The sequence below is a fragment of the Rattus norvegicus genome, chromosome 1 (genome assembly GCF_021556685.1).
Source record: "Rattus norvegicus strain SHRSP/BbbUtx chromosome 1, alternate assembly SHRSP_T2T, whole genome shotgun sequence".
Lineage (NCBI taxonomy): Eukaryota > Metazoa > Chordata > Mammalia > Rodentia > Muridae > Rattus > Rattus norvegicus.
The window spans coordinates 167,864,963-167,877,500 of record NC_141534.1 but is presented as its reverse complement, the minus strand read 5'-3'; the positions used below and the strand labels follow the sequence as shown (position 1 = coordinate 167,877,500).

At 50.6% G+C, this 12,538-nt stretch overlaps 1 protein-coding gene across 7 annotated transcripts in view; it reads left to right on the top strand.

The window, feature by feature from the left end:
- Window positions 1–6,824, top strand: part of P2ry6 (pyrimidinergic receptor P2Y6) — a 35,048-nt gene extending 28,224 nt beyond the window's left edge. For 3 of the 7 annotated variants that reach the window (XM_087587099.1, NM_057124.3, XM_087587103.1), the window contains 2 exon segments: window positions 4,589–4,677; window positions 5,305–6,824. In XM_087587099.1, coding sequence (XP_087443225.1) covers window positions 5,339–6,325 — 987 coding nt within the window. In that variant the 5' untranslated portion in view covers window positions 4,589–4,677; window positions 5,305–5,338 and the 3' untranslated portion in view covers window positions 6,326–6,824. 7 annotated transcript variants of the gene reach the window in all.
- Window positions 6,825–12,538: the final 5,714 nt, after the last annotated feature.

The window sequence follows — 12,538 nt, the reverse complement described above, 5'->3', positions numbered from 1 at the left end:
TCCCAGGACGGCCATGAAATTCCTACCCAAGGAAGCAAAGGAAGGGGCCCCAGTCCTGGTCTGCAGCTTCTCCTTTATACTCAAAGTGGAGCTTTCAGTTCCACATGGTCCCTGCTGAGCAGAAGGGGAAAGGAGAAGTAAAACAGGGAGAAGCGAAAGCAGATCTCTGCCCTCCCTGCAGCCTTCTGCTGGCTTTGCCAGCTCAAGGCTGGTGGGTCCAGAACTGTCCAAGTGGAGATTCTCCAAGTGCCAGGGACTGGGATCGAGCTGGATGTAGGTGGCACCAGGGCACTCAGGTTGGATAACACACAAGGTCAGGGCTGGGTGACGCCTGGGACAGAGGGTATAATGTCCCCTTAAGGAAGGGAACACAGCTGCCATATGTTTCTCAGATTCAGAGAGGGTGGGAAGCTGGCCCTAAGCCACACAGCGGGCAGATGGTGGATCTCAGCCTGACTCAGAAAAAGGAAGCCAAGTCTTGACCCTGCGATCCTGTACCTTTTCTACTGAATTCACGGCCCAGGGGTACAGCAGGGGGATTTCCCAGTTTGGTTTCCTGGCAGGCAGGCAGCCCAAGGTTGGGAGGCTTCTTCCCAGGTCCAGCACAACAGCGAACTGCTGGGAGGTGGTGACTCAAATTTCCAGCTCCTACCTCTGTCCGACCGGCTTCCTCAGCCCCTAGACAGAGGGTTATACAAAGACCACATGATCTAAGTAGCATCAAGAGCAGTGAGACAGTCCTTCCTGATGTCTACATTCAGTCGACAATGCTGCAGAACTGAACTCATAGCTGTTACCTGGACTGAGGAAAGGAAGCAAGTGTAGGTTGTCCCCTGGTGGGGTGAAGGGCTGTGGTATTTTTGCTGGTGTTATATCCAGCTAACTAGAGAGGGGTGGAAAATGCCTGGTGTCAGGGTGCTATCTGACACTCAAATGGCTGCTGTAAGTGCATTGAGAGGCCGAGGCTCAGACAGAGGGATGGATAAATAGGAGGAATCTTGAGGAGGGCCAGAGGAATGGGGCTAGGGACATGTCCTGGGCTTGCTCCAGACTTGCAGGCAGCCCCTGAAACCTGGGCACCGTGTCCTCATCCAGTTCAGCTGTCCACGGGCGCCATCTCATGGCTGCAGGCTCTCATTACAGGGAATACTCCAGTCCCTGGAGTATCAGAGGTCTGACCCAAGTCTTGGCTTGTCCGAGGGCCAGCACCCCATCTTCTCTTGAACCTTCAGATTTGCACCAGTCCTGGGATGGACTGTAGTGCCATCAGAGACTATCCTGGGAACACAACAAGTAGCTAACTACTGGGAGGAAAGCCAGCTCACTGTGGCTGCTTGATTTCTTGGCCCATACCCAAATAAACCGTAGGTGCCCAATTTGTAAACAGCTAGCCAAATGTCTGCCTGAAATTCAATCCTAATCTCACTTTGGTTCAAAATTTTGACTCCCAGTCCTGTAAAGTGGGCTTGGGGTGGGCTCAGTGCGTGGACAGCATCTGCATTCTACAAGGCTCCTCTACAACTGACTGAGTAGGAAGAGTCACTGTCTGTGGCATTTCAACATGCTGGTGGCAACTGTGACATTCTAGACAGCCGCTAAGAGAAACAGATGGGAGTGGGAGCAGAGGCAGGATATGAGCCCAGCCCCCACTTACCAGCTTGGCATTCATTCCCTGTGCTGCCCTGCCCCCACCCCTTGCCTCAGTGGCTCCACACCAAAGCCCATCCTCTTCCTCCCTGAATGTTGCCTCTTCCCTGAGGAACACCTCTCATACTCTAGCTGTTCCAACAGCTACAAAGCCTCATTCATGTGTCCATCCCCACCCTCATGAGCCTTGGTCTTTGTGTGGAAGGGACAGTGACTGCTAATAGCAGAATGTTGGAAGAGCTGACAGCACGCTGTAGGCGTTTAATAAAGGCTCGTGGTGAAAAGGACGTATGGAAAGTAAAGACCAGGAAGTAGCTAGGTAAGAGGTTTCCAAGAGGTTTGTCCCCTGGAGGGAGGTGAAGACAGGCATGTCAGTAGATGACCTACCATATGGATGGAGAATGGGACAGGAGTACAGGATCAGAGAAGTGAATGGAATCCTGGTGGCTCAGGTCCCAGCTAGGGGGAAGGACCAAGAACTGAAACAACCCACCTATACATTCAACAAAGGAGAACACTGAGGGAGTGCTGAGTGGGTCTGCTCACACCCTATCTGCCTTTCTGTCCCCTTGTCCCCTTGTCCCCTCCTCCCACGGCTAGACAGGGAGTTCTGGGAAGGATGACTTTTGTTCAGCTCCGTGCTCCTCCGGGCTGTTTCCGCCAGGCCAAGGTGTGGGGGACAGCAGGGAGCTGTCCGCCCCCCCCCATCCAAAGGCTATTTCGGTCAGAGTTAGCAGGGCCAGGAAGCAGAGGAAGCTGTTTAAAGCCACACCAGAGATGTTACAGTGTGGCTGAGGACAAGAACGTGGGGCGCTCCATGTCTGTGTCCTGAGTGCCCCACACACTTGGAGCTATCAACTCAGGCTGGTGACAGGATGCTGCATGTGAGTGTCTGTGTCTTGAGGAAATGGGTCAATACGGCAGCATGGGACAGGGTGGCTGGGCAGATTGGCAAGCCAGGTGGGATCTGTTCAGCTGGGGACTCAAAGGAGGGACAAGATGGGGTCATGAGCTTGGTGCTGTCTTGAATTTGGAGATACTTGGGTTCCGGCTAACAGAAGTGGACTAAGAACATGTTTGTGAGAAGATCAACAAGGCTGGACAGGTCAGAGACAGGGCTGGGCCTCAGGTGCCAGTAGCTGTGAAAGTGTTGGGAACGGTATGAGGAGTGAGGAAGGGCAGGGTAAGGGGTGTATAGAAAGGACGTGGGGGCCTTCAGGCAAAGTCAGAGGTCTGGACAGGGACCTCAAACACCAGAAGAGGGGTCCAGGTATTTCCCTAAGAGCAGAGGAATCTCTTAAAAGGTTCCTACTGCAGGTAGACAGATAGCCAGCAGTAGCTGTCGCCCACTGTGGGGGTCAAGGGGTCCCTCCCTATGGGGAGCAGATGATGCCTGAGGTCTCCTCGAAGCGCTTTCTGCAGCTCTTGTTACTTCCAGGGGAGGTAGAATCTTGGAAGGACCAGCCTCTCAGAGAGCTCTGGGAAACAAGAAAACACTGTGGCTTCATCCATGCGTGGCCAAAGGCTTTCTCTGGGAGTGCAGTCACAAAGCCACAGGCCTCCCTAAGGACGGATAGGGGCATATTCCTGTCCCACCCTGTTCCTACTTGTGTGGCGGGGGGCGGGGGGTGTCCTTCCTCTCTGCTCTACTGATGAAAACTTTCCTCAGCCACCATGTCATCCTTTTTCTTTATTTATTGACATCTATCTATCTATCTATCTATCTATCTATCTATCTATTTATCTATCTATCTATCTATCTACCTACCTACCTATAACCATCTGTGTGTAGGGCTCTTGCCATGGTGTACCCATGATGGTCAGAAGACAGCTTGTTGGGGTCCGTCCTTTCCTCTCACCACTAGGGTCCTAGGGGTTGAACTCAGGCTGCCAGTCTTAACAGCAGACATCGTTTCTGCTGAGTCCTTTCTGTCCTGTGGCTCACTCTGGTCTGTCCCTCAGACTAGCACGCCGTAGCTAGGCTTGCAATGTCATCTCTGCTAGGCCTATGTGTACCTAACAGGCAGGTAAGAGCAAGAGAATTAATGAATGTGCAAATGAATAGCCCTGTGAAATGAATGCATGTGATTCTGTATTCAGTGTCTGTGGATGGTGAACTCTGGCTCTGACTCTGTTTCTAACTCACCAGCATTGACCCTATGGCCCCTCATCATATCCAGTTCCCATCTCTGTAAAAATTGGTTCCTGATTGGTTCCCTTGAGAGCTGGAATTTCACTCCAGCCACCAGGGAGCACCTTGGGCTCTTTTTCTTTCTTTCTTTTTTTTAAGATTTATTTTTAATCATTTTAATTCCATGTTTTGCCTACTTGTATGTCTGTGTGAGGGTGTCCTATCCTCTGGAACTGGAGTTCAGACAGTCAATGCTCTCAAAGAGCAGCCAGTGCTCTTAACTGCTCAGCCACCTGCATCATGTGTGTGTGCATGTTCATATGTGTGTAGTTGCCTATGGACACCAGAGGTATCAGATCCGCTGAAGTTGGAGTTAAACACAGTTGTGAGCCTCCCGGCTTAGGTATAGGAGCAGTAGCTGAGTGACTTGAGCTGCTCCAGTACCCATCCCCCATCGATAGAACCCAGCCCCCATCCCTCATCCACATACCTCACTCCCACCATAATCTATATAACCCCACCCCCATCCACACAATGCCACCCCCACCCCTTTCCCACATAACACCACCCCTCATCCACACATCCCACCCCTCATCCACTCACCTCATCCCCATCCACACAACCCCACCACCCCCCTGCACACCCCAGTCCCCGCAGGTCCCCATAAGGAAGTTCCTGGGAGCACCTCTCTTACCTGTCTTGTTTCACAGATAAACTCTGACTGAAAGAACATGGCTTTCGAAGGTGGAATTCAGGCTGAGGACGGTGGTGCTTCTCTCAGAGAACTCTGTGTGTGTGCACTGTCCACAGGGGTAAACTAAGACCCAACCTGCCTTGACAACGAGGAACACCAGAGCTGGTACATCCTCCTAAGACATCGTCCATCTTGCATGAGACAGGTAAACATACCAGTCCTGCATCCCTACCCGTCAGGGAGCTCAGGAGAAGACCGTGTGCGCTTCTAACCTATTGGTAACGCTCCCTCACTGCCCAGATGAGGAAGTCAGAAGGTAAATCCCTATCCCCGATCATGCAGGCAGTAACTGTGATTTGAACCAAAGCCCATCAATCCACTTGCACAGAAGAGACATTTGACGAGGGTTCTGAGGGAAGAGCAGGAGTTCATGAGGAAAAGCTGAGAGAAAATAAATAGCACAGAAAGAAATTGACTTGGGCTAGGGTGGTGTCGCAGGCCTTTCATCCCAGCACTTGGGAGGCAGAGTCAGGGGATCTCTGTGAATTCCAGGCCAGCCTGGTCTACAGAGTGAGTTCCAGGACAGCTGGGGCTACACAGAGAAACCCTGTCTCAAAAAAAAAAAAAAAAAAAAAAAAAACAGACTTGAATTTCTCTCAAGCTTGAGCCTCACTGGATTACACAGTTCCGTGATATGGGATCCACATGGATCTTTATGGGGTGATGAGACTAAGATATAGTTCAGGACTTGTTTAGATAGTGAGATCAAGGCGCAGGGCCAACTGGGTTGCCAGTGAGCATACCACTGAGAGGTTGTGTGTTGCCTCCCCAGATTCTCCAAGCATAGGAAAAGCAGGCCGCCAGTTATGGAGCGGGACAATGGCACCATCCAGGCTCCAGGCTTGCCGCCCACCACCTGCGTCTACCGTGAGGATTTCAAGCGACTGCTGCTACCCCCAGTTTACTCAGTGGTGCTGGTGGTCGGCCTGCCACTGAACGTCTGTGTCATCGCCCAGATATGCGCATCCCGCCGGACCCTGACCCGTTCCGCTGTGTACACCCTGAACTTGGCACTGGCGGACCTGCTGTATGCCTGTTCACTGCCCCTACTTATCTATAACTACGCCAGAGGGGACCACTGGCCCTTCGGAGACCTTGCCTGCCGCCTGGTACGCTTCCTCTTCTATGCCAACCTACACGGCAGCATCCTGTTCCTCACCTGCATTAGCTTCCAGCGATACCTAGGCATCTGCCATCCCCTGGCCCCCTGGCACAAGCGTGGAGGTCGCCGTGCTGCTTGGGTGGTATGTGGAGTCGTTTGGCTGGTTGTGACAGCCCAGTGCCTGCCCACAGCAGTCTTTGCCGCCACGGGCATCCAGCGCAACCGCACTGTCTGCTACGACCTGAGCCCACCCATCCTGTCCACCCGCTACCTGCCGTATGGCATGGCCCTCACGGTCATCGGCTTCTTGCTTCCCTTCACAGCCTTACTGGCCTGCTACTGTCGCATGGCCCGCCGCCTGTGTCGCCAGGATGGCCCAGCAGGTCCTGTGGCCCAAGAGCGTCGCAGCAAGGCGGCCCGTATGGCTGTCGTGGTAGCAGCTGTCTTTGTTATCAGCTTCCTGCCTTTCCACATCACCAAGACAGCCTACTTGGCTGTGCGCTCCACGCCCGGCGTCTCTTGCCCGGTACTGGAGACCTTCGCTGCAGCCTACAAAGGCACCCGGCCCTTCGCCAGTGCTAACAGCGTTCTGGACCCTATCCTCTTCTACTTCACACAACAGAAGTTCCGGCGGCAACCACACGATCTCCTACAGAAGCTCACAGCCAAGTGGCAGAGGCAGAGAGTCTGAGACCCCAGGGGAGGCCCTGAAGCACTGGCTGCAATGTGTTTGCCCACTGGGGTCATGGTGCCTGAAGCTTTCTCCCAATCGGAAACCATACCGAGAAGAAGCAAAACTTGGCCCAACATGCCTGGCCCTCCAAAATTTCTATGTCAACCACAAAACTAAGACACCTGTGTTTCGGGGACTGGTCAGTTCATGCTTGTTATACCAGAATTCAGGATGTCATGACAGGATAACAAGCTCTAAGCCAGCCTGGTCTACATGGTGAAACCCCATCTCAGACAATCAAGGGTTGAGCTAGGTCCTGGAATAGCACTGCAAATTCTAACAAAGGTCTTCCCGCCTGACCGTTCTTGTGTTTACAAGGTAGAGGGGACCACTGGTACACCATCACGAACGTGAGGGCAAGGCCCCTCCTGTAGAGGAAGAAGCTGGGAAAGCTCACATTCCCATCCATTTGCCAAGACTTTTGCACAGGAGAGAGAAATAAATGTGTTCTTGTGTTTGTTGTTTTGTTTTTGTTAATTTTTAAGCCATTGTACGCATGAGCTTTCAAGCACACACACACACACACACACACACACACACACACACACACACACACACACAGCCAAGCCAAATGAGTCCTTTAGTCAGATTCCATCAACGCTAGGTGAAAGGCAGGCAAGGACTTAACTGGGATAGGGGACAGGATGTCTGCTGGAACCTGACGGGAACTAAGAACAAGGGTTGGAAATACCCAGGAGGCATCTTAAAGATGGCTGACCACCTGGGGAGGTCAGCCCTAGGGTAGCTTGAGGCTGAGAGGGAGTATATCCATGTCATATAACAGATGACACAGATGACAGAACGGGATACTCCACCTTGGCTTCACGGTGCCTCCTAATTTTGTAATGCCGTACACACTTCTGTCACGAAAACTTTGTCCACGAGTCCCAAAGTCAAGTTCATGACGCCCATCAAAACTGATATCACCATTACCTGATTATCCACTAAAACAATGGATCAACACAGTAGATACACACACATCTAGAATTATTACACCAACATGAAACACTTCAACTTAGCAGTATGATATTAAGGAACAAGAACTCCTTCCGAATTATTTGTAGGCAGTGTCCTTTCTATGAGGTTAGGAAGAACTAAAGCAGAGATGCTGGCCCATGGGGGTAGCCATAGCATGTGGAAGGCCAACTCAGGCTCAATAGTTGGAGGTGAGCCTGGACTGTGGACTTTGTTCATTGCCTTTAAAAATATTTTAAATTATATTTTATATACAATTTTATATTTTATTTATTGTATGTGTGGCAAACAGAGGACAAGAGTTGGTTCCTAGGCATCAGGAGGTGAGTCTTAACAACAAGTGCTTTTCCCCTGCTGATCCTACTCACTGTTTCAAAAATTAAAATGATTACAGAAGCCTATAATCTTAGAGAGACTGAGGCAGAAGGATTGAGTTCCAGGTCTGACTAGGTTACAGAACAAGTTCAGGGACAGTTTCAGTAACTAAGTGAAACCCTGTCTCAAAAAAGGGGCAGATGTGTCCTGGAAATGTAGTTCTGTGCTATAGAACTTCTTTAGAGTGTATGAGGTTCAGAGTCCAATCACACACACACACACACACACACACACACACACACACACACAGAGTGAGCAACAAAACAAATGAAACTCAAAAGCATCTGGGTGGGATGAGGTAGAGTACACATTTCCCCAGCACTTGGGAGGCGTAGGCAGTCAGATCTCAGTGAGTTCAAAGCCAGTCTGGTCTATATAGCAAGTTCCAGGCCAGCCAGATCTATATAGTGAGACCCTGTCCAAAAAGCAAAGAAACAAACAACAAGAAAATCCAGATGTGGCAATACACGCCTGTAATGACCCCCAGAAATCTAGAAGCTGAGGCAGGACAGAAAGTTGAGGCCAGCTTGGGCTATAGAAAGACCTTATCTTAAAACAAAACAAAATCAACAACATAACAATGTTAACAAAAATACAAAAATGAAAGCACTTTGAGGACTGTGTAGATGCAAGAAAAACAAATAGGAGAAAACAGGAGTTAGAGCAGTGGCTTAGCAGTTAGGAGCACACATTGCTCTTGTAGAGAACCCAGGTACAGCTCCCAGCTCCTAAGCAAACCCCTCTTTTGGCCTCTTCAGGCAATAGTCACACATGTACATACATGCAAACAAAACACCCATGCACAAAAAATAACAATAAATCTTAAAACAAAAGAGCCGGGCACCGTGATGCATATAATCCTAACTCATGGGAGAAGAGGCAGGAAGGTCAGGAGTTCAAGGTCACCCTCAGTTACACAGTCTGAGACTGGGATGGCTTAGGAGAGATCCTGTGGGTGGTGGGGGTGGGGGGGTGGAGGGGGGAGAGGGACAGGGAGAGGGAGCAGGAGAGGGGAGAAAGAGAAGAGAGGAAGAGGGAGAGATGGAGGGAGGGAGGGATGGAGGGAAAGAGAGAGGGGGGAGCAGAGGGACAGGGAGAGGAAGGAAGGAGGAGGGAGAGGGAGGAGGGAAAGGGAGGAAGAAGAGGGAGGGGGAGGGGGAATATAAACACTGATTAGCACAGCTCTGCAGTGAGTCTGAGGCTGCCCCTCAGTGGTTGGACACAGGAATGAGACTGAGGTTACTGTAAAGGTGCTGGTTGGTTTGGGTTTTTGGTGAGAAGAGTGAACCCAGTAACTGACAAGGACGTAAGGTGTACAAGAGATGCTGACTAATGAAATACTATGCACCCTCGGTCTGATGATGGAGGTACACGGAGTTTCAGAAAGATGGTTTGGTTTTGGGAAGCAGTCAGATACCAGATCCTCCCTTCAGATAGCGCTCGTGGTTTATTAAATGTATTAAAGCTCTCTGGTTCTCATGGTTTATTAAGTTCCAAGGTCCATGCTGCCCATCACCTTGACCATCCAACCTTTCCATATTGATTTTCCCCAAGACAGGGTAGCCTGCCGAGTTAATAGATCAGTCACCACGCTAGTTCATTCTTCAGAGAGGAGGAGCCTAAGGCTCACAGACACCCACATGGTAGCTTACAACTTTCTGTAACTCCAGCTCCGAGGGGTCTGAGGCACATACATGCAGACAAAAGAGACATATACATGCAGGCAAAAATACCCAGGCACATAAAATAAAAGCAAAAGTGACTGACGTGGGATGCCACTCAGCCTAGCCAAGATCCTTAAATATACTCCCTCCTCACAAGTAAGGCCAGAGGCCAGGCAAGTTTACTTCAGCCAAGTGTAGGTGACCGGGCTCTTGGGGGTCTATGACCTTAGCCTCTCCATTTGTTCATCTGTGATGAGGGATAAATACCTGTCTCAGAAGTGACATGAAGGTGAAATTTAAAATTGCCTGGCAGTGGTAGTGCATGTCTTTAACCTCAGCACGTGGGAGGCAGAGGCAGGCAGATGGATCTCTGTGGGTCTGAGGCCAGCGTGGTCTATAAAATGACTTCCAGGACAGCTGGGGCTATACAGAGAAACCTTGTCTCGAAAAACAAACAAAACAAAACAAAAACAAAAACGAAAAAGAAATTAACGGTGTGAAGGAGCTGGAACAGCACACCCTTCAATGTGGGGCCATGCTGAGCAGTACAGTGACTACTGAGCATGCCCAGAGCCCTAGGCTTGATCTCGGCCAAACAAAAGAACATAGCAAGCTGTTGAGCCATCATTATGGAGGGAGACAGTGACTCCATACACACTTAAACTTGCTTAGGGGAAAGCTGACCCACTCACTTTTCAGACAAGGCAACTAAGGCTCAAAGAAGCATCATACAGGTTTGTTTACTCTGTCACCCAGCAAGGTAGAGCAGAGAGATGCAAACCCAGCAGGGCTCTGTTCCTTGCCCACTAATTTGCCAGTAGAGAGAGCAAGGTACACCTCATGTACCCTTTGAGGCAAAGCTGAGATACTGTGGGGTGAAGGACTTGCAGGAGGTTTCTTTCAACTCAGGAGGGTAATCTCCATACCTGGAGACTTCCTGCAAACTAATGGGTGGTCCAGAACTAAGAGAACTACCTTCTTACCTTGGGGAGCTGTGTGAGCAGCAATCCAACCTAGGGTCCCGTTAGAGCAGTGGTTGTCAACCTGTGTGTCTCAACCCCTTTGGGGTCTAATGACTCTTTCACAGGGATTGCCTGAGATCATTGAAAAACAAAGATATTTTCTTTTTTTTAAAGAATTATTAATTAATTGATTTATTTTATGTATGCAAGTACACTGTAGTTGTCTTCATGACACCAGAAGAAGGCATCTGATCTCATTGCAGATGGTGGTGAGCCACCATGTGGTTGCTGGGATTTGAACTCAGGACCTCTGGGACAGCAGTCAGTGCTCCTAACCTCTGAGCCATCTCTCCAGCCCACAAAGATATTTTCATTATGGTTCATAATAGTAACATTACAGTTATGAAATAGCAATGAAAATAATTTTATGATGGGGTCACTACAACATGAAGTACTGTATTAAAGGGTTACAGCATCAGGAAGGTTGAGACCCACTGTGCTAGGGGCTGCCTTCCCTTATTCTGCATTTAGCATTCTGCCCTCTCCTTGTCTTGCTCTCCATGTTACTAGAGCTAAGTATCTTTGGTTGGGACTCATATGACCCTGGGGTTGGTTGGGTAAAGCATATGCCAGTGACCTTAAGTGCTTACCAAGTGAACATTGGAGGAATGAGGCCTACACATAACAGAGCTGGGTGAGTGTGAGGCAGATGACACTGTCCTCTGTTCCCTAGGAGGCTGAGTTCTGCCTACCACCCACAAAGAGAAAGAAAGGCTGCTGGAGCTTAAATGAGGCTGAACCTCCTTATCAAGATGTCTGAAGGAGCGTGATGATTGACTACTTTAAAGTCTGAATTTGAGTCACACCAAGAGCTGCCCTTTCCCACTGACTTCTGCAATAGCTATTGTGACTTCTCTAATAACATCTATCCCCAAGGATGGCTCGAGGAGTAAATAAAATACCTAAAATATTACCTGTATGTCCTTGGCATCCATACATTTAGTTTCATTCATTTAGGTGCAGAGTTCTACATTTAAACTGTCCGGGCAAAGACTTAACAGAAGCAGGTGAGGTGGGAAGTTGACATCCCAGAAACTAGAACAATTTTAGACTTGCCAGACTGTGGCAGGGGCGGGAGGGGAGCTCTAGGGTAGATCATTGTTGCAGCAGGAGAGATACCTTCCTGGTTTTGGGGGGTGGAGCAGCCACAGGTAGGAGTATAGGTTTGGCGGTGGGAAGTTGAGGGCGTTCCCGTGCAAACACCTTTTGTGCGGGAGGCCAAAGAAAGGGCAGAGTGCTTGGCAAAGGAGGCAGGAAACGTCTGTAAGCAAATGAAACCTTCCCAACTCTTCTATGGTTGTGGGTGGATGAAGTTTTATCTCTGCAGAGCTCGGAGAGAGCGGAGAATCCTGCCCGCAGAGGGCGCAAGAGCCACGTACCCCGACCGCAGAAAGACGTGGGGAGAGGAGTCCTAGAGATTAGAGGCCGCCAGGCCTTGGAGGGTGGGGGGCGTGGCAACTGGAAAAATGGCGGGGGAAGTTGTGTGTAATGGTCCTGAGTGGTGGGACTTCTAGAGCAGCATTGGGTGGGTTACGGGACAGTCAGCAAGGGACAAGCCCGAGGGAGATGGGATATAGGTGGGGCGTTTGGGAGAGTGAGGGGCGGGACATGGGCGTGGTGCGGCGGGATTCGCCGCTGAAGGATGAGTTAGGGGCGTGGTCTGAGCAAGGTTGGGAACCACAAGCGCTCTGGTGGGCCTGCCCCACCTACGTCTCCCTGGGCCCCACCTCTTTTCCGGCCATGGAGAGTCTCTGCGTGTACCTGAGTTTCGGTGTGTACCTGAGTTTGTGGGTCTTGGGTTGCCATGTTGGAGCCCCTGCGGCAGAGGTTCCCAAGTGAAAGGCTGAACTGAGGGGACTAGGTTATGCAGAGCTGTCCACTCTCAGCTCCTGTGTGTCTGAACGAGTCCCCAGGGAGGATCAGCCCGCGGCTTTCCCAACGGACTCCCCTAGAGGGTCGTTTAGGTCTACACAAGTTCTAGCATCCTGTTTCTCCTTCGGCTCCTCCCCGATTCCCTCCCCCCACAGTGTTCCCAGCCTCGCGCGCTCCCGGAGCCCACCCCCTCTTTTGGGCGCCAGGCCCCGCCCCCCGCCCCCTTTCCTCTGCCTCAAAGTTTATTTGCAACAAAAGGGAGC